Below are 26,999 nucleotides of genomic sequence, written 5' to 3' on the forward strand. Positions count from 1 at the left end.
CAGAGAACTGGCCTGACAAGAACTTTACAACAAGTCACAGACAGAATCAGTGACAGAAGTTCTGACACCAAACAGAGGAGTGGGTTGGACACAATGCTTCTGAAGGAGGAGTGTATGAGTTTATTGAACAGAAACAAAGTAAGGCCTGAGAGACTTCCCTCGAACAAATGATACAAGTTTGATACTCTTATTAACTAAAAGTCGTATTTTTATAAAAAACTTTAAACTTGAACAAAAATATGTATACAGAATGCAATAGAGGATTATTAAATATTCCATCATGAGAATCACCTCTAAAAGGTCCTCGAAGGTGAAAGTATTTGCTATCTAGAAGTGTTCTAATGGTTTTAAAACTATAGCTATAACCGTTTAAAAATTAACTTTAACACGTCACAAAATGCAAAACGTGGCAAACACTAGAAGCTGCTCGACTCCCTTCCACACCACAAGACCCAACTACAGGCACCAGGCAGCACCGAGGTAACTAAATGAAATCACTAAACTAGCACACGTTGATTAAGTAACATTTTAACGTTGGTCTTTTTAATCATAGTCCCTTCCTTGGCTTCATCTACTTTCATCTTTACAGCAGGGCGTACCCCTCACATTACATCCTTCTGCAGGGTGACGGGGAATGCGACTGGTGAAAACAGACCTATCCACCCCTATACTGTCTCTACGTCTTATCTGATGTGAATCCATTGACACTGTTTATTTTTCTTCTTGTTCTTTTAAGGGGTGCATGCAGCTGCGAAGCACTGGGGGGGGGGGGGGGGGAATCTTGTTCATCAGGATATAGGAGAGGCAGAGAGTGGTACGGTGGTGCGTGGGGGTGAACACCAGTTCCTGGGAGACTCTTGCTACAAACAATATCTGGGGGGACAGGGTGGGAGGATTATTTCAGCGGGTGCCTTTTAAGACTGTAGGGACTCCTAGACATCTGACCTAAAGTCTTCACCAACACTTTGCCAGCTTTGTGTCAAGGCACCAGATGCCTTATCCTTGATTTAGGTGGGCTGCACCCTGTACAGAGGTGTCCACAGAACCTGCACTGGCAGTAGCCAAGTAGTGCACATGTAAGGGGGAAACCAGGAGTTCTTTATCAAGAGTACAATACCGTCACGGTGTTTGGAAACCTCTCTCCAATAGCTTCTCAGTTAAGGAGCAAAGACATTACATGATACAGAGAAAAGGAGTAGGTTAGGCAGTAGATTGTTGCATTCTTGATGCTCTCTTGGTTTGGGACCACAAGACAGTTTGGGGACTCAAGACTCGTAGCTTGGAGGAACTGAAGCAACAAGACCCATCAGCATGAACACAGGAAGTAATACAACAAAGCATGGATGAGTCACCAACAGGTCTCCTTGGGCAGACACCACTGCAGTGTCCTGAAACACATCTAGCCTCTTTATACTGAAGCCCCAGTTCAAGTGTTCACTATTAGTATTTCTTACTGGTGTGTGTCACTACCACAAGTCACACGGTTTACATGCACTACTGTGAGTCAGACGACGTGCCTGCAGGAATATGCCTCTTGTTTCCCACATACCATTTCCCCGCATGTTGTTACAACGACTGTGTTGTAACAACGCATACCATTACCCCGCAAGTTGTAAGAATGACTTGCGGAGGGGGGCGCTGGATGCTGCAATAGTAAAATTTACTATTCCAACTCGTCTGTGCGGCTTGTAGGGAAGGTGTTGGATTTTAAACCCTTCTCCCCCCTCCGCAAGTTATTGTAACAACTTGTGGGGTAATGGTATACGTTGTCACAACGCGATCGTTGTTACGACCGCGCTGTAACAACATGCGGGGTAACGGTTGTTTACCGCATGCAGCAATATCACCACACCTTTTCAATCTTCACCATCATCGAGACAGCCTCCATTTCAACTCCACAAAAGAAACTTTGCAGGTGAGACAATGAGATGCTGATTTACACAAAGGCAGGGGTGTATTGTAAATATCAAACTCGGAAGAAAAACATTCAGTCTCTCACTTAACCTATTTTACCCTTCGTTCAAGTATTTAACTTAAATATTCCACAGCTATGCAGGAAAACTGAACACACAGCTATTGACAGAGTCCTGGGACCTACCTGAGGTATATACTGAATCCTATGACTAGTCCTCTGAACCAGTATCACATGCCTCTTCCGTGCACAGCTTGAAACATTCCAATGTGTAGAGCATGTCAAATATTTTAGTGCTTAGAAATAAAATACCAAACTATTTCATGTAAGCTTATTTCGCAATAAATTGTCCAGCACTCCCCAATAGCAGCATCCGAATGACCAAAACAATTACAGAAGCCCAATAGAACTAAACGTGAACTGCGATGTGATGATGGAAGAAACAATAGACCCATTAGCTGTTTACGGGCACTTCCTGTGAGGTCAGCTCTAGTAGTAGTCTTGCCGGGGCCTCTGGTTGTAGGAGTTGTAGCTGTTCTGTTGCCCATACGATGAGTAGTGAGACTGCCCCTGTCGGTGGCCCTGGTAGTGGTTTCCCCATCCCCTTCCGTGCCACTGCTGGTCCTGCCTGCTGGACCAGTCGCGTCTCTCTCCGCGGTCTCGATATTGTCTGTTGTCCTGGAACCTGCAACAGAATGAATTCATAACCAATGTAAACAAAGAAGTGATTGGGTACAAAACGAGGTGTTCATTTAAGGTAAACTTGGCAGGTGCTATGCACAGTGCACAAAGAATGTAGTTTAGAACGAGAATTTTGCACTGACCTTGATGCCACCGCCCCACCCCTCCCTTCTGTGGCTACTTACAGAGCAGTCCAAAATCCCTTACTGTGCCACTGGAACAGGGAACCATCACAGGAGCCCGGCAGTGTTGAGTAGGCCAGTAGGATCAACATGCATTTTGAAAGTACTAATCTGTTCAGTAGCTACCCCTGAAACCAGGACTACAGATGCCGAAGATTGGTACAAATGTTGACAGACTCCGAACCGATGGCATGAGCAGGAAGACACTGGAAACAGCACTGCTGAGCCAGCAAGTGCTGTTACGCCCCCCCTGCCACCAACCCGAGCACTCTCAACATGAGTATTTCTCAGGAAATGTATTCACCTGACAGCTCACACAAGTCACTTGATAAGGTACAGTTCAGACTGAAGACCACTAAGCTTTTCAGTTCTCAACTCTAAAATCTGACATTTCATCCACCCCACTCCTGTCCGGACAGCTGGAGACGGTCTGCCTCTTCGGGACCGGAGAAACTTTCCGCATTCCACAAGAACCACGGCCGTCACATTCAAGGGGGGAAATAAAGCAGCAGCAGCACTCGGTTGCCTGCCTAGGTAGGAATGTGGTTTAGTTGAGGGGCATGCATACATACCACACCCACACACACACACACACTCGCCAGACTTCAACAATCCCTTCAGTTAACTACAGGACTGCCCTTCAATCACAAAACATGGTGGTCATGTTAGATTGAAAGCTTTGATTGTCAGAATAACACAATGCAGTTTTCAAGGGCGTCACAATCCAACTGTCCTTGTCCCGGTAAATCATCGATCACCTGCGGCTCAAACATGGGATGGAACCCACTTAGATCCTAGGGACTGTGCAACGCAACAAAAAGGTTGGATGTTGCTTACCAAAGAACTCACAAATGCTACAAAACAGCCAGCCAAACTAGATCTAAAGGTTTAGAAACCAGTTTGGTTTTGAAAATGCTCAAATGGCTTCCTCTGGAGTCAGTTAGGAAATTAAAAATTTCTTGCACCATCCAAGGGCTTTGGCATCAAAGATCACAGCTACGAGCAAAAGATGGCTCCTCGTTCCATCCCCCACACTCCAGTCAGAAGCACGGGGTCACCCGACTCAGACCAGATTCACTGATGAACAGTCAGAAGCACGGGGTCACCCGACTCAGACCCGATTCACTGATGAACAGTAAAAAGCATGGGGTCACCCGACTCAGACCCGCACTGATGGAACAGTCAAAAGCATGGGGTCACCTGACTCAGACCAGATTCACTGATGAACAGTCAGAAGCACGGGGTCACCCGACTCAGACCCGCATTGATGAACAGTCAGAAGCATTGGGTCACCGGACTCAGACCAGATTCACTGAGAAACAGTTAGAAGCATGGGGTCACCCGACTCTGAACCGATTCACTGATGGAACAGTCAAAAGCATGGGGTCACCTGACTCAGACCAGATTCACTGATGAACAGTCAGAAGCACGGGGTCACCCGACTCAGACCCGCATTGATGAACAGTCAGAAGCATTGGGTCACCGGACTCAGACCATATTCACTGAGGAACAGTTAGAAGCATGGGGTCACCCGACTCAGACCATATTCACTGATGAACAGTCAAAAGCACATGGTCACCCGACTCAGACCAGATTAGCTGATAAACAGTCAGAAGCATGGTGTCACCCGACTCAGACCATATTCACTGATAAACAGTCAGAAGCATGGGGTCACCCGACTCTGAACCGATTCACTGATGAACAGTGAAAAGCATGGTGTCACCCGACTCAGACCAGATTCGCTGATAAACAGTCAAAAGCACATGGTCACCCGACTCAGACCAGATTCGCTGATAAACAGTCAGAAGCATGGGGTCACCCGACTCAGACCCGATTCACTGATTAACAGTCAAAAGTCAGACAGAGGTAGAGCTTTGTGTGTTCAGCCATCAGGCTCGTAAATACTTTGAAACCTACCTTTAGAGCAGCACTCATGAAACCCAGACCTCTTCCTACCATTATGGTGAAGACATGTCCTTAAGGATAGTAAATGACGAATGCTGAGTAGGGATTGGTTGGTTGCAAGCAGCTCCAACCTGCTGGCAGTTTTCGGTTTTTTTTTACAGACTCCGCTGCAGCCCTGCAGTGGGCACTTTATGAAAACTCCTAATACCCATAATGGCAAAAAAACATGCACATGACATGATCAGTGTCGGGCAAGTTTCAGAAGGTTCCTTAAATAAAGCATCAGCTTCTGTATTAAACAGATGCCATCAGCGCTGGGGCACTCTTACTGAGTAGCCGTGAACGCCACAATTGCCAACATTCACTCATTCATCCATCAGAGGGAGGTTCCTCTGTTTTGCCCGAGGCGCAGGAGCGCCTAACATTCTTTTCCTTTGGACAGACATTTGCCTTGGTGGTGGCGCAGGAGCGCTACTGCTTGGCTCCTACACGCAGAAAGCGTAAGAGCATTGTTCATTTGGGCCGCGCTATAGCGCTTACCCTGGAGTTCTTGTCCTTGCCTGCTTTTCAGCGCAGAAGCGCTTTTCTTTAAGTACTATTGGTTCCTTGGTGGCCCTGGCGCAGAGGTGCCTCATTCTTCGTTTCCCTAGCCACAGACGTGAGGCTCCTGGACGACACTGCACTGGTCTCTTCTTTAAGACAACCCGAACAATAATTAGTGGTGAGTGTCAGAAACAGGGGCTCCTGTCTGCATGTGTCTTGTGGGGTGTTGTCCAGCACGCGCGTAGTACCTAGCCCTAATCTGTTTCTTGTTCCCTCAGCTGTGCCAAGACCCGTCCCAACGTACCTACCACCAAAGCCACTTCCTTGGTTCCTTTTGGCCCCCATCCCCTGGATCCATCTCATCCTTGTCGGGCGTTATTCCCCGTGAGGGTTTGTTGGAATCAGGGGTAGTGGTTTCTGTCGTCTCTGCAGGACTGCCTCACAAGCCCAGGTGAGTCTTGTGGGGTACTTGACACTGCCTCTTCTCGCAATTCTATCCTCCCTAACCGCTCATCCTTCTGCCTCTCTCGCTACTTTTCCTTCTTTCCTCGCACTTTGTCCTCTGCTCTTATATAAACCTTTTTTTCGCCCCTGAGATTCCGTAAAACGTTGTCATTTTCTTTCAGATTTTCTAACTTAGTTTCTTTTTTTCTACAGATTCCCTCTTGTTTTTTAAGCCGCTCACTCCCCCGTGCATCCCTTCTCTCCTGTCCAGCTGTTCTTTCCCTCTCCCACTTCCTTCGCACCATGCCCAGCCTCCGGGTGACCTACTTTATGGAGGCTGCAGCATGGTCCAACTGAGCAGGTTCTCGGGCCAGCTCTCCCCTGCTGCTCGCTCCAGCAGGCTCGCTCTCATTCGTCTTAACCAATGCACTCCTCCACACTTGGTCCCTCAGCCTGCTCTCCACAGTTTGCCATCTCTGTCTCTCTGCCTCTCTTAATTCTTTTCCCTCATTCCTCACACTTTGTCCTTCACTCTTCCATAAACATGACATAACTATGTATTTGGAAAGCACACGTTCACCCCTAACAGGGTATCTTGGTGCTGAATAACAGAGGTTTCTTGTTACCCAACTCAATGGTACTCATTTTATCGACATCAAATGGATGAAAGGCTGAGTGGACCCACCGGGATTTGAACCTGTGACGAACACAGGCACCTGCAGTGGATGCATAATTCCACTAAGCCACCAGACCCGGCTAACCTGTTTTTCTCCCCACAGATTCCCTAACTTGTCTTTTTCTGTCAGATTACCTAACTCTGGTGTTTCTTTCAGATTCTTTAACTTGTCTTTTTCTTTCAGTCTCTCTAAATTTTGTCATTTTGTTTCAGATTCCCTAACTTGGATTCTTTTTTCCACAGATTCCCCCTTGTTTTTTTCAGCCACTCGCTGCCCCGTGCATCCCCACTCTCCTGTCCCGCTGTTCTTTCCCTCACCCACCTCCTTCGCACCACGCCCAGCCACCTCCCAGATAACCGACTCAATGGAATCTGGAGCATGGCCATGCCACGGCGAACCAATGGCAAGCCCATCTGAGGCAGTCCACGCCTTGCTACTACCCTTCCCAGCCAAAGTCCTAGAAAAAGCAATCAGCACTTAACGGACCAACCATTTTGAAAACAACAAGCTTGTGGATCCATCGCATTCAGATTTTGGCACCGACCATAGCACGGAAACTGCCCTCATAGCAGCCACGGATGACATCAGAGCCCTCATGGACAAGGGCAAACAGCTGCCCTCATCCTCCTAGACCTCTCCACAGCCTTCGACACCGCACCACGCTACACCCTCCTCCACGGCCTCCACCAGTTTGGCATCCAAGGAAATGTCCTCAAATGGCTTGCCTCCTTTCTCACAGGCAGAACCCAAAGCATTCACCTTCCACCCTACCCCTCCACTTCAAAGTACATCATCTGCAGAGCCCCCCCCCCCCCCCAAGGCTCCTTTCTTAGCCCTACCCTATTGAACACCTACATGCCGCCCGCCCCAGCCACTTTGGTTAAATCTCATATCCAAAGCAGATGACACCCAACTCCTCCTGTCCTATGCTCCGACCCAACTAACACAAAAGCCAACTTCCACAGGTGAAGGACCAGCATCAGTTGGATGCAGAGCAAATGCCTCAAACTTATCACAGATAAAACAGAGTTACTCATCTTTGGGAACATCACCTCCCAATGGGACCACACCTGGTGACCCACCAAACTAGGCCCCCGCTTCAGAGCCCACAGAACATGCAAAACATCCAGGCATTATTCTCAATAGCAATCTATCCATGAAAAAAAATGTGAACGCCATCTCCTCAGCATGCTTCCACATCCTCTGCATGTTGAAGAAACTCTTCAAATGGCTCCTCACAGACACCAGAAGCACCATTATCCAGGCACAGCTGCCTGGAATACATTAACACCCTCTATGAAAGGGATCAACGCCCAACTCCAAAAAAGGCTCCAGACAATACAGAAAAGAGCCACCGGGCTGGTCCTCGACCTCCCGAGACAGACACACAAGACGCCCTCCACCTCACAGCACGAGTTCCCACCAGCAAAAGCTTCCATTCCAAAATCCTCACCCACAGTCACAAAGCCCTCGACAATGAGGGCCCAGCCTACCTTAACCAGAGAGTGAACTTCCACCAGCCCACAAGACAGCTTTGCTCCTCCTCCCTCCACCTCTTCCACTCCCTTCAAATCATCAGAAGCAGAAGCCGATCCTGCTCTCACATTGCCCCTAAACTCTTGTAAATCTCCCACAACCGCTTCGATCTGCACCAACACTATTGGAGTTCAGAAAGAGACTGGAAGCCTGTCTCTTCAACAAATAGCTGGGAGCAGCAGATTGCCCCCACGTCCCCTAAGCATCTGGAAACCCTCACGGGTGATAAGTAGAGCTTTATAAATAGTGTTTGATTGATCTCTAGTTAAAGAACCAGGCACGGAACATCTGGACTAGTGTGCTAGAACAAGGACATGAGGTCGGGACTTGAGCTATAAGTATTTGTTGCCGTCCTCTCTCAACAATTTCATGGCCAAAGTGGATCAAGGAAGCACCTAGGATGAGGCCTCCAGCTTGCACCATTGCTTCTCCAGCCAGTGATATTAGCCCGATCATATAGAAGCCCCCAGAGTAACGAAGATCTGCTGAGGCCTTGACCACCATGGAAGTCCATTCTTGGTCTGGTTGTCAAATTCCTCTTTACGCTTAGTAAAGTCAGCCTGACCATACACTGTCTTGGGCTCATGCATGGAAGTGTATGGATGAAACCTGGGAGGAAGACTACAGCAGCGCTATCAATCTTATTTTGCATCGCATTGGCCCTTTAGCGTGTCCCACGGATTGTTTGTCTAAGAGTGCTATTCAGATCACGAAGTTGAATGAAAGGCAGCCCCCCAGGGGCTCATGACAGTATGATGCAAACACCCTTAATTGCCATCTAGTGAAAGGCTCTACCAAGCTTGGTTTTATTCAGCAAAACGCTGCTGCAGTGATAGATCTTAAAAATGTGCTCTTGCAAAAAAGAATGTGGATTTAGGCCACATTAAAAAGACAAGCTTCTTACCAGCTGCTCATACAATCATGGTTTAAAAGTTATACAACATTTATATCCGACTTAATTATTCATTTGTTTTTCTGTGTTCAGTTCTCCTAATATCTGATGTAGGATCTCATCTGTTGGAGGCCCCTTATACATCCCGGAGGCTTGCAATCCTGCCATCGCTCGTGATTGTGGAGATTCCAGCGCTGCCCCTTGAGCGCTGACTTAGACACGGTCTTGGGAACTTTCGAATAGCATCCGCAATGCTGAAGTAGGCGCAAACTTAGGTGAAACAGTAGAAATGTGTGGTGTCTCACCAGAATCTTTGCTATCGAGGCCATCATTACTTGTCTTGTTATGCCGTGACAGAAGGTTTGGCCCTTCTCTACATGTCTCCTTAGAACCAACCGCAGAAAACATAGGGTAAGCTGGCCATATTTTAAATATTGCATTATCTCTAAACAAGGGTCCATGTAAGGCATTTTCGGGTTCAGGTTGTTCCACAGGATTTGAATCTACATTTTTCCCTTGTTGAATCCATCTTAAGATTGACATGTTGGGAAACAGCTTTCTAGATTCCATTCTCATTACATCCTTCTTCAAGAGCAGCCTGGCCTCTCAGTGTCTCTGATCTTTGTGCGCCCTTTTCCTGATAGGATTGATGGTCACTCAATTGACAAGGAGTAATGATCTGTTGCACCCTTTCTGAGATCCTGACCCGTACCCTAAGGTGGAAGAGGTACGTACGGTTAAGATACTTAGTGATGCATGCGTCTTGCCAGGCTGTTTTGTTATCGTGGTGTCCCTTGACAATCGTTTCATTTGTACCCAAAAATTGAGAACAACTACTTGTGAAGTAGGTATGCATTGGATATCAAAAGTAAAAGTGAGTGCACAATCTTGAGTCTTGAACTGACCCTGGGAATGCTGGAGGTCTCCCAGAGGGTTACAAGCCACATCTGGGGCTACACAGACCGCCTCGGGCACACAAGTTTCCTCGGCCTAGAAAGGTGCCTATTGCATCCCCCTAGGCCGCACACCTACCAGCAGTCAGTACTTTTTTTTTATTGCTCCACCCTGCCTCTTTTATTGTTTTTAAACTTTTAGCAATTTTGGCGATAGTGTGAGGTACTGCATATACCGGCTGTGCTTTCGTTATATCTCCTTGTAACTTGATACGGGGCAGCTTTGGAGAAGCATGTACTGCTGTGCTAATATGCACTGCTACGGGGCAAGGGGACCTTCAAACAAGTTACATTTCTTCCCAATATCCCCCAGTGCCTCATCAAGCGCTGCTGTCCAGTCCTCCTGCAATATGCGATTTGCATGGTACTTCGCTGGAGGTTGGAAGGTTACAAGGGTCGCAAGTTGTACCATGCTTTTGCCAGACCTCTCTGCTCAGTTGATTCGAGACACTGACCACAAATCCTGGTCTGTGGCTTCTGCTTGCTTGCCGATGTGCCGTAGCCTTCTTTCCAAGCGGCCCGCTCGAGTTCTTTCCACCAGTTCAGAAACCCCCTTGGTCCAGGAAGGGCTAAAAACAAAGGCTCTCAGGGAGGGAGGGTGGATGTTAAGTAAGTTACAAAGGCGCAATACAGCACAAATGGAGATCGGGTTTCCCTGGAAGGAGTACGGGTGGCTTGTTACACGCCTGCCATCTTTGATGCAGTCACCCGGGAGCAGCCTCAACCACGGAGCAGTACGGATGCTCTAATATCATAGGGGAAAACAAGTACCAGACTACAGAGAACTATTCCGGCAATTTTTTTTTCCAGTGCAGCAGTATTCGCAACTCGGCGGCATAAGTAATTTCAAGGGTTGAGTGAGTTTAAAAAAAAAAGGAGCTCCGGCAGTAATTGTCCAGCAATCCAGACTGAAAGTACTGTAAAAGGGACAGTCACGCCTTTTCAGCTCGGTTGATCAGGCGTGACGGTTGATGGGAGTGGATGGAGGTGGTTCCTAGGTGAGCCAAGGATGGGTATGGCTCCAGGGGTACAGGGATAGAGTCACTTCAGGGTGTCAGGGTGGAAAGGGGGAGGGGCGAGGAGTCGGGTAGAGAAGTTTGCAAACTCACTGTTGCTTCAATTAGAATTTAAAGGCGTTTGGCTGAAGCCTCAAGTTTTCCAAATTAGGGCAGGGAAGTCTCTGCAGGGAGTCGGAAGGCTTAGGGCTTGGGAGCAAGATGGAAGCAAGTCATCTAGATGTTCTGTATCCCTTAGCGATGAAGCCAGCATGTATAAGGGTAGTCTCTTGGAGCACCAATGGCATTAACAATTGAATTAAGTACAGGCCTATTTTGGCACGGCTTGTATCAGCCAACGCCCAAATCATCTTTCTTCAGGAGACCCATTTAGAGGCTTTGACTAAGCAACCTACAGCTCCCAACTTGGTTTCCCAAGCATTTTAAGTGTCAGCAAATGTGGCGGTTAGGGAGGTGCCCACTTTGATTGCTTGCAACTTTCCAGGAGCGGTGTTACAGGTGGATCCTAAGGCGAGATGCAAATTGGGTAGTTTGCAGGTTAATAGCCAGTCCCTCCATCTTGTTAGATTCTACAGGGCAATAGAAGCCTACATCACTCCCCTTGTGGAACTTTATAATATATTACTCCCAGTGAATGCTCTGTTTTTAATTGGGGATAATTTCAAAGCCATTCAGAACTTAAAACAGGAATGATCCTATAAAAATAAGTAGCAAAATAAACCGAAGATGGCTTGTCTTTTAACAACATTAGGGACTTTGCCCTGGTTGACACCTAGCGTTTCGGCTCGATCACCCTTTAGAAAGAGAATATACCTTCTTTTACAAACGCTTTAATTTTGCTTCAAGAATTGACTTCTTTCTAACATCTCACCAATGAGACAAAGATGGGTCAGGCATACTCTTGAATTCTTTTCAGACCATCTGTTCCGTTCCTAGACTCTGGTGAGGAACGGCCCTCCGGTCAAACAACCTTGATGCTCGCTTGATAAGTCATTATTAACAAAGGAAAGTTGGATTATGGCCATGCATCATGCCCTTAGAGGTGTGCTTTCTTAGAAATATAGGTCCAGCTACAAGCTTTGCTGTATGGAAGGCCTGCAAAGCTTTCATTTGGAGCGAGGCAATCTCGACTTCGGAATCTAGCCAAACTAGCACAAGCAAGGCAAAGTTTAAAGGACTACTACATTCCTAGAGAATTAGTCAACCAGAACTCCTGCTTCCTGAAATACGAAGAGAAAAGCAAACATGCAATGGGAGCTTTAGCTTGGTCTGTGGAAAAAAAAGAGGAACCGCGAGGCTATTAAAACAATTTTCGATAAGACCAAAAACCAAACAATTCAGTCAACGGATAAAATTGGCAAAGACTTCCTTGAACACTACACAGACCTCTTTGGCACTACTCCTATAATGATTACACTAGAAAAGAACGAGGACTTTTCACATCCAATAGAGTTGCCTAAACTGACCAGGGATCAAGATTTATCTGCTGCCCCAATCCCATTACCAGAAGTCCAAGAGGCCATTAAATCGCTGCTTCGTGCTAAATTAGCTCGTGGTACCAATGGCCTACTGGCAGAACTATACAAGGCTTTTGAGGAACAAATAGCAAGCTTTCTAGTGGTTTTATTTAATGCAATAGTGAAAGAATGTTAGGTACCCACCTTCTTTATGGAGGCAGTGGTGTAAGCTTTCTCAAGAAGGACAAGCCACCTTCACAACCTGGCTCATGTCGCCTCATTATTCTATTAAACAGTGATTCCAAGTCACTCACCAAGATCAATGCACTAAATCGGTGGTTCACAGTGACCAAAGGGGATTCTTGCCCGCAAGATCGATGTCACGGAATTGATGTTTCTAAATGCAAGCTATGGATCACTATTTCAACAACAAACTCAAAGCAGACATAATGATGCTCAATGCCGAAAAGGCTTTCGATCTGGTGCACCGGGAGGTATTATTCACCACTTTACTTTGCTTCAGATTCCCCACAAAACGAGTCCAATTTTTGAAAAAACTTGTATGCCAAACAGAAGCAAAAATTGTGAGTAATTCACACACCCTAGGGAAAGTAACCATCCAAAGAGGTACAAGGCAAGGTTGCCTGATGTAACCGGTCCTATTTGCCCTATTCATAGAGCCTTTGGCAGCAGTGTTAAGATAAGATCTCCAGGTGAGAGCTCCTCTTTTAGGAGAACTGAAGATTCAACTTTTTACTATGAGTATTTAGCTGGTGAGAAACAAAACATTAACACACTCCATAAAATCCAGGCATTCAGGGATAAAGGGGGCAATAAGATAAAAGCACTTTTCAGCCGCTCATCCCACAAGTTATTTGGGTATATTCATATCATGCGACTTCTTAGACCTGTTCAAGTTAAACTATACTCCAACCTTAAATAAAACAGGTTCTTTATTGCATAGTCGGTAAACTCTTCCTCTGAGCATATATAGGACGGGTCGCACTAATCAAGACTAAGATCCCCTCGCTTACTTTTATCTTCTCAAATGTCATGATCAACGTACAGCAGTCTTTCTTTTCGGAGTTAGATCAAGCAATACGTCACTTTCTGTCGCAAGGGAAAAAGGCTTGAATTAATTTGAAGACAATACACCTGAATATAGAAGACGATGGGCAGGCACTTCCACATATGAAGAAATACTATCAAGCGGCTTTCTTTGATTGGCTTATTCGAGTCGCGCCAGTAAATTGCCAGACTAACTGCTTTTACCTTCAGCATATGCTGCAAGAGACCGACATTATTTTCCTTGTTTTTCCTAAAATCCCTCAACTGTTCAAACGCACCAAATATAAGCTCACGTATGTACTTGCACATAGATTCACCAAACTCAAAGAAGAATTTCCATTTCCCCCAATCGCCAGCTCCGCTGACTCGCCACCGTCCCACGCATCCACCGAACAACCCCCGGCGGCAGATCCTTCTCCCACCTTGCTGCCAAGACCTGGAATCCCCATCCACCTGCGACAGACCCAGGACCTGCTGACCTTCATAAGACTACTCAAGACCTGGCTGTTTGATCAGTAGCTGCTCTCCCCTGCCCCCCAGCGCCTTGAGACACTCACGGGTGAGTAGCGCGCTCTTCAAATAATTGATTGATCCCCTCATCCATCCCTTTGTGCGACTAAGAGAATGCGTGTTGATAGGCACCCAGAGAGGTCGGCATGATCAGAAATTGGGAAAAGGGTGGGATTCTTCAGGTTTAGTGATTTCATATTAATGGAAGTGAAATCCTGGGAACAATTGACTGCTGTCAACACCAACATTTCCCCAGTATCAGCACTTTCCTATTTATACATTAGTCATTATATACGCAGTGACTTCAGGATAGCCAATTTGTGTTTTTGAAGGTATCGGCAATGCCTAATTTGTGAGAATCCTTACTGGTATAGGTCACTTGTACCGCGTGTTGTACTCCCAATTACAGGAGACCGCAGCCCTGGCGACCCTGGCTACGACCACAAACTCTGTACAGTGCACAGTAGACTTAAAGTCATGTGGGTGCTCTAATCTCATGGTTTACAAAAATATTCAGAGATCATTTTAAAAGAATGGCCTTTTAATCAAAATGGGCATTATATTATACCCCATATCATGTGCAGAAAATGTATCCCTTCCTTTTAGCTACATGTTTTAGGCGACATGTGAAAGGAGACTGGCACCATACAGGTTATACCTGTCCTTCCCTGGTTAATTATTGGACCAAAATATTTGTGTCAATAAGCAAAAAGTTGCAGGTCTGGATAGATACAAACTCCCCGGGGTGCTGCTTGGCATGCTGACCAAGTATCTTTTAGGAAGCAGCAATTTTTTTTAATCACTTCCCTGGTAATCAAATCACTAATTCTACAGTGGACATCTCCTGTGGTTCTGACTTTCGAGTCATGGGTTAATAAAATGAAGCAGGTTAACAAATGGGCTATCAAAGGAGTATCCAAGGGCGCCTGCTTCGCTCCTAATTTTGCAATTCTATATGTCCATCACTTGGAAAAGACGCTCATCCTACAATCCACCAATCCTTTCCACGAAAATATAAAATTGTGGCGTTGATACATCAACGACGTCTTACTGCTTTGGAAGGGCACCAAGGAAGCCCTCACGTCTGTTATTGAATGGCTGAACCACTCACAGGAACATCTCCGCTTTACAGGTGAACACAAACAGAATGACCTAACCTTCTTAGATGTCACCATCCATGCTGAGGAAGGCAAACTGGGAACCCGCTTATTTCGGAAACCAACTGAAAGAAACACATTGCTCCAATATGCCAGCTACCACCCGAGAGGACTCAGAGATGGCCTGCCATTTGGACAATTCCTCCGAATCAGGCGTAATTGTAAGTGGCATCACGACTACTTCAGGGAGGCTAATGTCCTGACCAAAAAATGTATCACCAGAGGATACCCTAAACGACTGGTCTCAAGAGCCCGAAAAAGAGCGTGGTATTGCCACAGAGAACCCCTCCTCCCCAATCAAACCAAACAACCATCAAGGAGAATTCCCTTTCTCTCCAAATTCAATCCGAACAGCAACAAAGTGGCCAAAATAATCAAGAAGAATTGGTCTATTCTTCGACCCTTTGAACCTTTCCAGGATGAACCCCTTTTCTCATACCAAAGAGGAAATAATCTGTCAAGCCATCTGGTACGAGCTATCACTTGGCCTGAAAAAACAGCGGATCGCCACAGCATCACTGCAGCATGGGGTCTATCTCCAGTCCTGGGCCATTTCAAGTGCCAGAGTTGCTCAGTCTGTGAACTTACTACCAACACCAAAGTATTCCAATACAAAAATAGAACTCATACCCTTCAAAACCACACTAATTGCAGATCCACTAACGTTGTATATGCCATTCCATGCAAACTCCTCTACATAGGCCAAACGACACAACCCATCAAAAACAGGATTGTGCAACATAAGAGCCGCATTAACTGCAAAGTGACCACAGCGCCCCTGGGAAACCATTACCTTGAAAAAACCCACAAGGAAACAGACATAAGATGGCAAGTAATTGAATAGCTGACTTTGCCGACAAGAGGTGGCGACATCCGTTCTCTCTTGAATAAAAGTGAATGTCGTTAGATGACCCTTTGTGACTGTTAAGAGTGGACTAAATACCATTGACGAGTGGAACTGTACCATTTCCATCTGACTCGTCCTTTTACCCTCCCTGCCTCTCTGAGACAAATGAAAAGCTTCCCTTTACCCACAACCTGATAGACTCCATCCCCCCACACCTGTGTCTTTATGCTACCCATGGTTGCTCTATCTTGAATTAGTGTCTTGTATGTATTTCACTGTAATCCTAATTTCATCCTGAAAACATCATTTGTATATAATACTTATGTGCACATGTCCATGATTTCACACTCATTATGCGTGTGCTTTTTCCGATTGTTATGGATATTGTTGCATAAGTAATGATATGAAGGAGATTTATAATGCGCAGAACAATAACACGCAGGTATCAAGGCGCCTAACAAAATAATCAGTAATAGAGACAGAAGACCTTACATATAGGCTTGCCGAAAGAGGAGAGTTTTTAGGGCAGTCCGGAAATTCTGTAAGGACGGAAGGGATCTCAGGTCCAGGGGAAGGTCATTCCACCGTTTGGGAGCTAGAGTGGAAAAGGCCCTGCCACCCCATCTAGTTCTTCGTACGCGGGGGGCTGTCAGAAGCAATTTCCCGGAGGAACGCAGGTCCCTTCCAGGAATGTAGTGGGAAATGATGGACCCGATTCCAGAATCGCTGTTTTTGGCGATGGCTCTGTAGGTCAAGCATAGGACTTTGAACCTGATTCGATGTTCTACCGGTAGCCAATGCAGCGTTTTCCTGGCCGCAGTGGCCGAGGAGCGTCTGGGAATATCCAGAACAAATCTGGCTATGGCGTTTTGGACTACCTGTAAGCGCTGTAGGTGGCTCCTATTAAGCCCAGCATACAGCGCATTACAGTAGTCCAAACGAGAACCAATGAGTGCAACAGCTATTTGTTTTCTAGCCTGCAAGGAAAGATATTTCCTGATCCTTCGCAGGATGTGAATCAAACCCCAGCAGGTGGAGACGGTTCTACTCACCTGGCTGCCCAAATCAAGGGCAGGGTCTATCAGCACCCCGAGATTCTTGGCAGATGTTGTAGGGGAAGGGCATGTTCCTAGGGAGTCAGGCCACCAATTGGCTGACCAGATGTTTTCTTTCCCCCCAAACACCATCACCTCAGTCTTCTCCCCATTCAGTCTAAGAGAGTTCTGAATCATCCAATGACCGACCGCCTCCATACAAGATCTAAACTTGGAGGCGGTTAGGACATCAGAATGAGGGAGAGACGAGGATTTGAGTGTCGTCTGCGTAGGAAACTACCTCCATCCCGAAAGATCTTATTAGCTTGGCTAGTGGGGTCACATAGATGTTAAAAAGGGTCGGGCTAAGTGCCGACCCTTGAGGGACCCCACACAGCACTGGTCGGGATGGAGATAGGAACTCTCCCAGCTTGACTCTTTGTTCCCTCCCTGTGAGGAAAGAGGTCAAAAGATCCAGAGCTGTGTCTTTCACCCCCACCTCCCTCAGCCGAGATGAAAGAACTGAGGGGGAGAGGGTATCGAAAGCCGCAGATAGATCTAGCAGGACCAGGAGAGAGGTCTGGCCCCCATCTACTGTCGTGCGGATCTTATCGAGCACGATGGTGAGGGCTGACTCAGTACTAAATTCTCTCCTGAATCCATGCTGGGAGGAGTCTAGGCATCCCGAGCTTTCCACAAAGACAGCGAGGTGCTTGTTGAGATGTGCCTCAAGCATCTTCGCTGGGGCAGGAAGCAGCGAGATAGGCCGGAAGTTTTTTAGGACCTCCGGATCCAGGGAGGCCTTTTTTAACAAGGGTTTTACTACCGCCTTCTTCCATTCTGTAGGGAAAACACCGTCTCTAATGGCTAGATTCATTACCTCTAGCAACGGTGGCAGGAGGGTCTCCCTACACTGCTTGATGACTTTCAGCGGGCAGGAATCCAAGGGAGAACCAGACTTGGTCTTATTTAGCAGTAACTCCAGGTCTTGTATGGCCAGCGGGGGAAAAGAGTCCAGGGTGCATAGCGGGGAGATGTCTGTAGTGATCGTACTCATCTCAACCCCAGAGGTGGACGCACTAATACAGGTTCTTTGTACCTCGAGGGCCAGGTGAATTTCCTGAATTTTAGTGTGGAAGGAGGCGGCAATCTTATCACATAGATCCTGCGAAAGAATGACAGGGTCCGGAGCTTGCAGTTTGACTAAGGAGTCCACAGTTTTAAAAAGCTCCTTCGGCGAGGAAAGCGAGTTGGTCATGGTAACAAAGTATTCTTGCTTAGCCTGCACAATCTCAGCTTTGTATTTTTTAACAAGGAGTTTATGGGCTTCCTTGTTCTTGAGGTCCCAACTAGCATGCCAAAGCCTCTCCTTTCTCCTCACTTCTTGCCTAAGAAGTCTGAGGGAGTCAGAGAACCGGGGGGCAGATGGTCTCTTTCTGGCTCGGCGGCGAGACTGAACAGGAGCCAATTTATTCAGGGCCTCAGTGTTAACCTGTTCAAAATGGGCGACTGCATCCTGTACGCTGTCTAAGCCGGTGATGGAAAGGCTTGCAGCCCAGGGCACGAAGGAATCACTCTTGATGTTCCTAAAGTTTCTAGCAGTCTCCATTATGAGATTCCCTTTTTTACAGGAGTCCACCCTATGGCGTTCCAAAAGAAAGGGAACCGCCAGATGGTCAGACCAGGATAGATGAATTGGATCCTTAATAGTCAGACGGGGGTCATTGGAGAAGATACCATCCAGTGTATGTCCTGCACGATGGGTGGCTCCGGTAACACGCTGCGTGAGCCCACATGATTCCAGAGCCTCAGTGAGGCATGAGGTATCAGACAAGTCATGGCGTTCTAAGTGATAATTTTTCCATCCTGGGTGATTTTAACTATCTCGGCCGAAATAGGGTTCAAGGGACTGAAGGAGGTTGTGCGTAAAATAGGTTCTCGAACCTGGAGGTCGATAGAGTAAGATTCCATTACAGAAGGGACATTGCGCTTCCTTTATAGTAAAATAGAGTGCTTGAAAACTGTCCGGAAAATCAGGTATAGGTATGGTATGGCATTGAAGATGATCTTTGTAAAGGATTGCTATCCCACCTCCCACTCGACCCTGTCTATCAAGTCTGGCCAGGCAGTACCCATCCGGGACCGCCTCGATTAGATCAGGGTCGGATGAGTCCTTGGCCCATGTTTCGGTGACGTCATCATGTACCACGAGTGTGATCCTCTGTTACCTCGAGCTTTTCAATCCTTGCTCGCCCCTACAGCCCGAGCCTAAATTCACTAACTTCTGTAACTGACAGTCTCCCTCTGGAGCTGTCGCTCTGACACAAGCCGCACCCCTTTCCCATCCCGCGCCTATCCCGTTGTCTCTACCATAGTCTGGTAGCTCTACGTCATCGGGCAGACCCATTTGGCCAATATCTACCTAGCTCTGTCCCCCGCCAACTGATTGCCACAGAAACCCAGAGACAGCGTTTTACTCGATCGGAATACCTCAGAGGAAAGGTAAATTTTTTCCGCAGTTTCTTACAGCCACCCCTACCCGAATTTATGCTGAACTTCCCTCGTTGATTTCCCTTCCCTCTCTACAGATTGACTCTCCTCGCCCTACCACGCGGATAACCACGGCCACCCACGGATACATTTATCGCGGGTAAGTCCCTCTGTCTGTTATGCATGGCCCTAGATGCACTCACACTGCATAACCGGTTTATCATTGACTCAATTCGCCCCCTTTTTTACACAGATCGACTTATTCCACTACGCTCGCCACATCAAGAGTATCCGTATCTTGTTCGGACCATCCGGTCCCGGATCACTTCTCGTAATTACCCCCGGTAAGTTCCCCTCCACGTGTGACTCTTAGCAAACCCGACCCACGAGCCCTCCAATGTGAAATGGTTCTCCACCTTGTTTCCCAACCTACAGGCTTTGACGTAACCAAAGATGTAATCTCGGACCTGCCAGCCCCCTCGCCCCGCCTCCTAGACATTGTTCCCAAGAGATACCCATACAGTTCCGTGACCCGTGATACGCTGCCAACAGTTGCCAGACGGTGAGCCTTCCATCCCCTTTCCCTCTATGAGTCTGATGGACCTATGACCCGACCCACTCAGTCTTTCCCTCCCTTCTTGCCCATACAGCACTGCCTTCTGCCCTTCAGTCCTGATGATGATCCAAAGTATTACAGATCCAAACGCCGTCAACTCCCCAGCGAGATTCTAGGCGCACTTCACCTAGTGGTTCTCAAAAAATGAAATATGAAAACTGAATTGTTGGAATACCACTGTTTTTACGGACTGTATATAATTATTCACCTCTCACTTTGCGCCGACCACGCTGCTTTTCACTGTCACTTGCGTCGCCATAGTGCCACCCACTTTGCACTCGTGCACCTTGTACAATTTTGGGCTACCATTTGCGATTTATTATGACACTAACTGTAATTGCAATTGTCCTATATGATTTTCTGAAATGTTGATATAAATGATGCTTTGAGCACATACGAAATTCAAATTGAGTCTCCTTGTTCTCTTTTGGATAATACTGTACAGATATCCTGTTTAATTGTCTACAAATAATACCAGTTGGGATATTGTTTCTTATAAATATCTTTCTACCCCAATCCCAACGAGGTTGATGGGTTTCTACTCCTGTTTCTTTACACAAAAAAAAGAAAAAAAATCAATGGTTAGAGCGGCAGACTCAGATGCAGAGTTCTGGCCAGGGACCAGGGTTCGATACCCGCCTCGGCGGGGTCTCTGGCTCAATTTCCTCGGACCCGTTAATTCTCGCCTCTGTGCCTATTCTAATCACGGGCCCCATGCTGCAACTCTGGGCAATAGCGTGCTTAGCCTCCACCCCGGCCCCAACAGCGCTAAGGATGCCTGGCTTCACCCTGGGGGTGCCCAGGAGTGTATACTTCACAGGGAAAGCCAGGAGGGGTTCCACAGCGGTATGAGTATCAGCGCCAGGAAGCCGAATAGGCGACACCGCACGGTGACGTCCGGTGACAGTGCGCTCTATAAGTACCATGACATTTACAAAAGTTATTTACAAAAGTTTAAGCTATTACCATTATAAATTACAATCACTTTTATTTAAGCATTAACTATTTAAAAAAAATTAAAAGCCATTGTTATTTGTAAATATCAATACATCTAAGTCACGTAAATACAAAACATGTTGCATTACAAATGCTATAGGTGTCACATTTGCGAAAGTTATAATTATTGGCATTGTAAATGACAAAGCTATTAATTTAGCTATTTTCAAAACCAACACATAAATAAAAAAATGTCATTTACAAGACCAATAGCTCAAACTTTCCTAATGCGAGACCTATTGCATTGCAAATGCTTGTTTTAGTACATGGATGCCACAAAGTGAGCCATTTCTGAACTACAGAAATGCCATTCGCATTGGAAAGATGCCTCAAGAAGGAGCGAAGTCTGACGACGTCCAGTGTGCCCTTCACTGGAACAGAAGTGCCCAGAGGTGCTGTGCAGGAGTCAAGATGCGGATCCAGAGTTATGAAGGAGTGAGTGGCCGATCTGAGGGCTGGTCACAGAAATACGGATTCTTGTGTGAAATACTACTGTGTAAAAGAGCAATAAAAGCAGCGGTTTTCCTCTTTTAGGTTGTTTGTGGTACAATTTCACATCACTTTGCTATCTCAATCCTGTTTGCAGCAAACCATTAGCGTTTGCTCTTCAATATTTACCTACTGTATGGTTCAAACACCACTGAGAAATATCTAAACAAAAATGATTAGTTCAAAAACATGTAAATAGAAAAATATGGTAGTGTTTACCTCTGATCCCGATTCCGCTGATGCCCCCCAGATCGGCCTCGCCAATTGTCCAGTATCGGTGGGGGATCCATGCCACGCTTCACATACTGCTGGTACTCCTGATCCTCAGCGGTGAAGCGATGAGTAAACATTTCTTCATAGTTGGGGGTGACATCTGATGTGGAGGTCATTGTACGACTGGGCACAAACACGGTTCAATGTTAGACAACCACATTTCCCAAGAATCCACAACTCACATCACATTACAGATACAAATTTAGTTGACAGCAGCAGGGGTAGCGCAGGGCCTCCTGAATTCAACAAAATGCGATCTGAATCCATGCCATTTACAGTGCCAGTTTTACCATTTGGGATGCAAGTCTTCACTTTGACCACAGTTACAGGGATAGTGGCCATGACCTCAGCTTGCTATTGCATCGCTTTGGCCTGGCATATTTACTATTATAACTCCAGGCCAAGTCATTTGGAAGCAGGACCCACCTTGAGATCAACGGAGTGCCCGCGTTTTGAGTAATGGTCTGTCGAAGTAATGAGTGGATATGGTTATTGTACCACTCATTGCCTGTTCTGTGTGGATGCGCAGCGGGCATGCAAAAGGCAAGCCCGCCTCTACATGTCCACACCTGGACCGTGCCCAGCGCCACAATCCTGGTCCCCCATCCCCCCATGCAACTCCACAGAACTCCTTCGGTCACAGAACCCGGTCAATAAACGCACTGCTGTCGCACCACACAGAGGGAGCGTTCCCTTGCACCCACTGCCACTTCACCTGTAACACTTCACCCACATAACTCACAAACAGCACACCGCCAACACCCATCTACAAAAAACAAGAATGTTTTCTTTATTTCAAAAGGTTTTCTGAGAAGGCTCAAACAATAGTGATAAATGTACAAGTGCACACAGAGAGAACTACAGCAGGGCTTTATACGATTGATCATTTTTGTGGCGCATTTCTGGTCCCACTAGCATGAGACTAACAAAAGGAATAAAGACTTCTCTGAGAAATCGGAGTTTGTAATCCTGCTTCGATGTACCCTTCTGCAGAAAAAAGAAGGGAGTTGATGGGACTCCTAATCGTACCATTTTTATTTGTTTTAGTTAGAACTCCCTTCTAAAAAGTCTGTTGCTATTTTCTTTTCCGTGGCATCCAATGAGCTATTGCACAAGATGCAAAAGTGGTGCAGATAAGCCTGATAATGCTTCACTCCATGGCGGGACAGCACCCAGGATAATGTGCTGCATGACTAACCACTTATAAGGTCCCAAAGGCAAGACCTATTGGCTATGCCAATGCTTGTTTTACCTGTTGCCTACAGAACAATCAGCAGTCTACTGGCCACATGGTACAACTGTCTGTCCAGCGTTATGTAACGAGGTTGGGCACTATGTTTCATGTGTATGGGCGGAGCACATGTATGTTGAACTAGTGTGCCTTGAAAGAAGAACCAGGGTTGTACGGATGATCATTTGAACTTCAGTGAAAACATGCTGTGCAAAATGGAGGCTGGAGTCAGCCTGCCAGATTAACATTGTGCACTCCTACATTCCTGAAGGCGTTGTGAAAAGTCAGACTCCATAGTACGGAAGATGAAGACAGCAGTCTTTTTAGTTGTGTAGAAGCAGCTGTTTGCTGGGCCCTGTCCTTTCTAGTGCTATCCCCACTGAATTGGTGAAGGGTGCGGGGAGCCTGGAGACTGTGGTGTCCTTAGAGGTGCATGGATATTCTTTTGATGCGGCCTCCTCTTTGGTGCCCTGCAGTTGATGATACCAAAGGGTGTAGGAGTGAGGACTCTTTCCCGATTGTGCCAGGTTTCCCTCAGCCAGGACTCTCGGTATTTTCCCCTCTTGACCCCACTCACCTGAAGACAAAGAATGCGGCTTCAATGCCCGAGAATATGCTGAACACTTTCATTATGCTATGCATACCTTGTGCAGGGTATTTTATGATCTGCATTCAAAGGTGTGCATTATGCGTTAAGTATTCAATAATGTATATTATGTGTCACATAGGCTATGCTATGTGTTAACATCATTTGATGTGCACTTTATATACTATGTACTGAAAGCTGTAGATAATGCACTGTGAATAGTACCAAGAGCAGCCTGTGCATTCAGCACTGTGCAGTGTACATGTATCCTGTGCTGCACATGGTTCACTGAATATGTACCCTGAGCTATACGTTGCATGTTGTGTCCTCGGCATACCTATGGATTTACTCTGTTTGCCACAATCAAACATCCTGCATAAGTTATAGGTTTAAAAAAATGAAGAATTGACAAAGCACATAGGCCTGATCTTGGCGAGTAGACGGTTTTTATTTGCAAACCTATCTAGTATGGGCAAAGGATTTAGCAAAAATGTAAAGGAGGGACCCAGCAGCCCGGGGGGCCAATACCACAATTGCAAAAAACACAATTGCCTACTTTCAAGGGGTGCGCACATGTGATTGGGCAAAATGTCCTCAATCTTAGTGCAGGACAGTCCACAGATGAGTGGCTGACCTCTGACCCCATGCAAGATATGAGTGACACTTGGACAGACTGATGGACGAAGAAGCCGGAATGGAAGCTGCATCCAACCCCCCCCCCCCCCCCTCCGCGCAGAAAAAATGCAAAAGAGCCCAGGGTGGAAATTGCAAGTTTAAAGCGGGGCCAAGGATGGGGCTGGTATCACTTCAAGTGGGGTCACTTCAGATTATCAGCCCATTTCTGATTTTACCGGGGGGGAGGGGGGTCGTGTCCCAAAACGCCAGCAGCGCCCAACCTCACCTCAGCACTTCCCCTGCACCCCCAGCCCTGGACCCCCTCCCCGGAACATTGGCCCCTTCCCTGAACCCCCATTCCTCCCCCCTTGGCCTCTCCCCTAAACCCCTCCGCCCCTCACCTGGAACAGGGGCTCGGCGCAGGAACGAACGCTGGATGAAGCAGCCGGACAGGAAGAACAACACGCGCCGACTTCCGCTTCCGGGTCACGGGCGGCAGCGCTTACTGAAGGCTTGTAGAGGCCTTGTGCGTAACGTGAAGAGGGGGCGCGCGTGACGTAGCGAGGGTGGCGCGCGTGACGTAGCGAGGGTGGCGTGCGTGACGTGGGAGGAACTGAGTGTGTGTGACGAAGTGAGGCCGAGGGGCGGAGGCTGCTGTCGAGTTCAGTCTCAGCAGGTGTGACGCGGGGGGCGGCACGAACCAGTGACGTTACATGAGAGAACTGTCGCAGGAACGTGTAACGGTCAGCTTCCACCTTTAATAACCACTTGTGAGCCCAGGAGTGGAAGATATTATCTTTATTACACACTGAGCGCCGGGGAGAGCGTCCGACAGGCTCGGGAGTTGCGGCTCCATAAAATGGCCGCACTTCCGTTTCCGCCCGCCCCAATAACAACTAGAACGTCACCCCCTTAACACCCTCCCAAGATACACATCCTGAACATGATGGTTCTCAGTGTTGTATCTCACCTTTGCCACCCCTGTACCTGCGCTTGGTATCTTCTCCTCACCTGCGCGTGAGCTCCCTTCCCTTCCTCCTTATTGGTTCCCCCACATTCCAATCCTTCCTTATCCGCATTCCTGTTACCAACTGTCATAACATATGTTCCACTGACCCACGCACCACCTCCGGTGTGGGGCTGTTATCATTAAACTTAATCTTAAGAACCTCAACCGTATCCAGACTACTTCTTAACAGTGGCGACGAGCGGAACTACAGCCTCACACGTGGTATTTATTCAAGCAGCTGGCTATCGTTAATTTCATTCCAACTTCTACAATACGTTAGTTCGAGTCACATTACTCCTACCTGGAGAAGCCTTCTCGCTTATGAATGAAAATTGACTTTCTGTTGTAAATTAATGATGAAGACATCACTCACTGAAATCGGAAATGTATGCCGATCCTCTGCGGAGTAAGAACCTGCTGGTGTCAACTTCTGGTGCCGAGATTTGAGTATCTCAAGACGTCCGACTATTTCAGTTTTCCACGCTGGTTCCTCTATGCAAGAGTGGTCAATCACGACGCTTCAGCTGCAGCATTACTGTGAGGTACGGCCGCACGGCTTTTGCAGTTTTCCCCTTCCGTGTGTTGTTGTGGATGCCTGAGGTGGACCACAGTCATCGATAACGTTTTCAAGAGACGTTTTTTCTGTCAGCCGAACCTTCGTTTCCTGCGCATATTCCCTGAGGCAAATCCAGTCAGCTGTTTTCGCACCTCTTCTTCAAGTCAATCTGCGCATGCTCAACTGCGTGTGACGTCACTGGAACGCAGCGCTGGAGGCCATTTTGAATAAAAAGTAAACAAAAGCGTCTGACTCACGCTTCCCGCGAGTCAGTGTTCGAGCTGCCAACGTTTTGATTGCGGACTGTGCACTAATTTAAAACAAAAGGCTACTAATTTTACAAGCATAACGTGACAGTTCTGATATGTAAACACCAACTGAAATAACACACGCTCTCGCTGCAATTACATAGATCGTGTTGCTCCAGTCCCCGTGGTTGAACATGATCAACCTCCTCCTAATGTGAATAGAAGGAAAACGTGAAGGATAATCCACTCTACCTGGTGACATTTCATGAACTGTTGCAATTACCCTTTCACACATTGAAAAATTCTAATTCATAATAAGTACATGAAGTCTATGTACTAGCTAATTGCGTTTGGACTCTTTCACTCATTTACTAAGAATAAGTATACAAGCAACAGCCAAATTTGAACCAGAGGGTTCCCCACCGCCATGTGTGCTCTCAGTTCTTTAAATCTCTCACAACCACAAGCGTTCCTACCTCTTAAAGGTGCACCATGCATGCCTTGGAAAGAGTGGAAGGAATACTTCATTAATTACATTGAGACAGTGGAAGATGATGATTTCACAGCTGTGAAGAAAAAAAAGGTACTGTTGTACTGCTTAGGACCAGGCGGTGTGAAGACCTATAACAACATAGAGAAGAAAGTAAGAACAGGTGATGATGTATATCAACATGCCTTAGATGACCTAGACGACCACTTCTCGCCTATAGTGTGTGTGGCTGTTGACCGGTACAAATTCTCAAGAAGAAAACAAGGGAAAGAAGAGAGCATTGAGGATTATGTTGTGGCCCTGAACAATCTAGCTTTGACATGCAGATTTGGAGCACTGCAAGAAGAATTTGTCCGTGATCAAATAATTATGCACGCGAGCAACCCCAATATTCAGGACAAACTTTGGGTTAATGGAGAGGCTTCGTTGAAAGAAGTTGTTGCTCTTGTCAAGAAAGCTGAACTCACAGGCAGATGCGCCAAAGCTGTTATGGATGAACCTGTATATGTTAAAGCTATAAGATCTTCAAATGCTACCAAAGTAAAACACAAAGGATATAACTATAACAAAAGAAATGAACCTAGCA

General features: G+C 46.8%; 1 protein-coding gene across 2 annotated transcripts; it reads right to left on the reverse strand.

The window, feature by feature from the left end:
* Positions 1-97: 97 nt before the first annotated feature.
* On the reverse strand, positions 98-24,972 carry LOC147706674 (RNA guanine-N7 methyltransferase-activating subunit-like protein). Of its 2 annotated transcripts, XR_015296587.1 has the most exons (4): positions 24,512-24,972; positions 21,625-21,801; positions 1,744-2,597; positions 98-1,622 (listed from the first exon to the last, which is right to left on the reverse strand). XR_015296587.1 is itself a non-coding variant. In XM_086925815.1 (3 exons), exons 2-3 carry the CDS (start codon positions 21,792-21,794, stop codon positions 2,402-2,404), a joined length of 366 nt encoding a protein of 121 aa, XP_086781941.1. In that variant the 5' UTR covers positions 21,795-21,801; positions 24,512-24,970; the 3' UTR covers positions 98-2,401. The 2 variants fall into 2 exon arrangements, 1 of the variants encoding a protein (XP_086781941.1); XM_086925815.1 differs by having other exon boundaries at positions 98-2,597; positions 24,512-24,970.
* Between the last annotated feature and the right edge of the window lie 2,027 nt (positions 24,973-26,999).

This window comes from Lissotriton vulgaris, chromosome 6, assembly GCF_964263255.1.
Source record: "Lissotriton vulgaris chromosome 6, aLisVul1.2, whole genome shotgun sequence".
Lineage (NCBI taxonomy): Eukaryota > Metazoa > Chordata > Amphibia > Caudata > Salamandridae > Lissotriton > Lissotriton vulgaris.

Coding starts and splice junctions, on each gene's coding strand:
- LOC147706674 (XM_086925815.1), bottom strand. CDS start 21,794: ATGACCTCCACATCAGATGTCACCCCCAACTATGAAGAAATGTTTACT. Junction 2,598..21,624: donor CAGCGGAATCGGGATCAGAG/GTAAACACTACC, acceptor ATTCTGTTGCAG/GTTCCAGGACAACAGACAAT.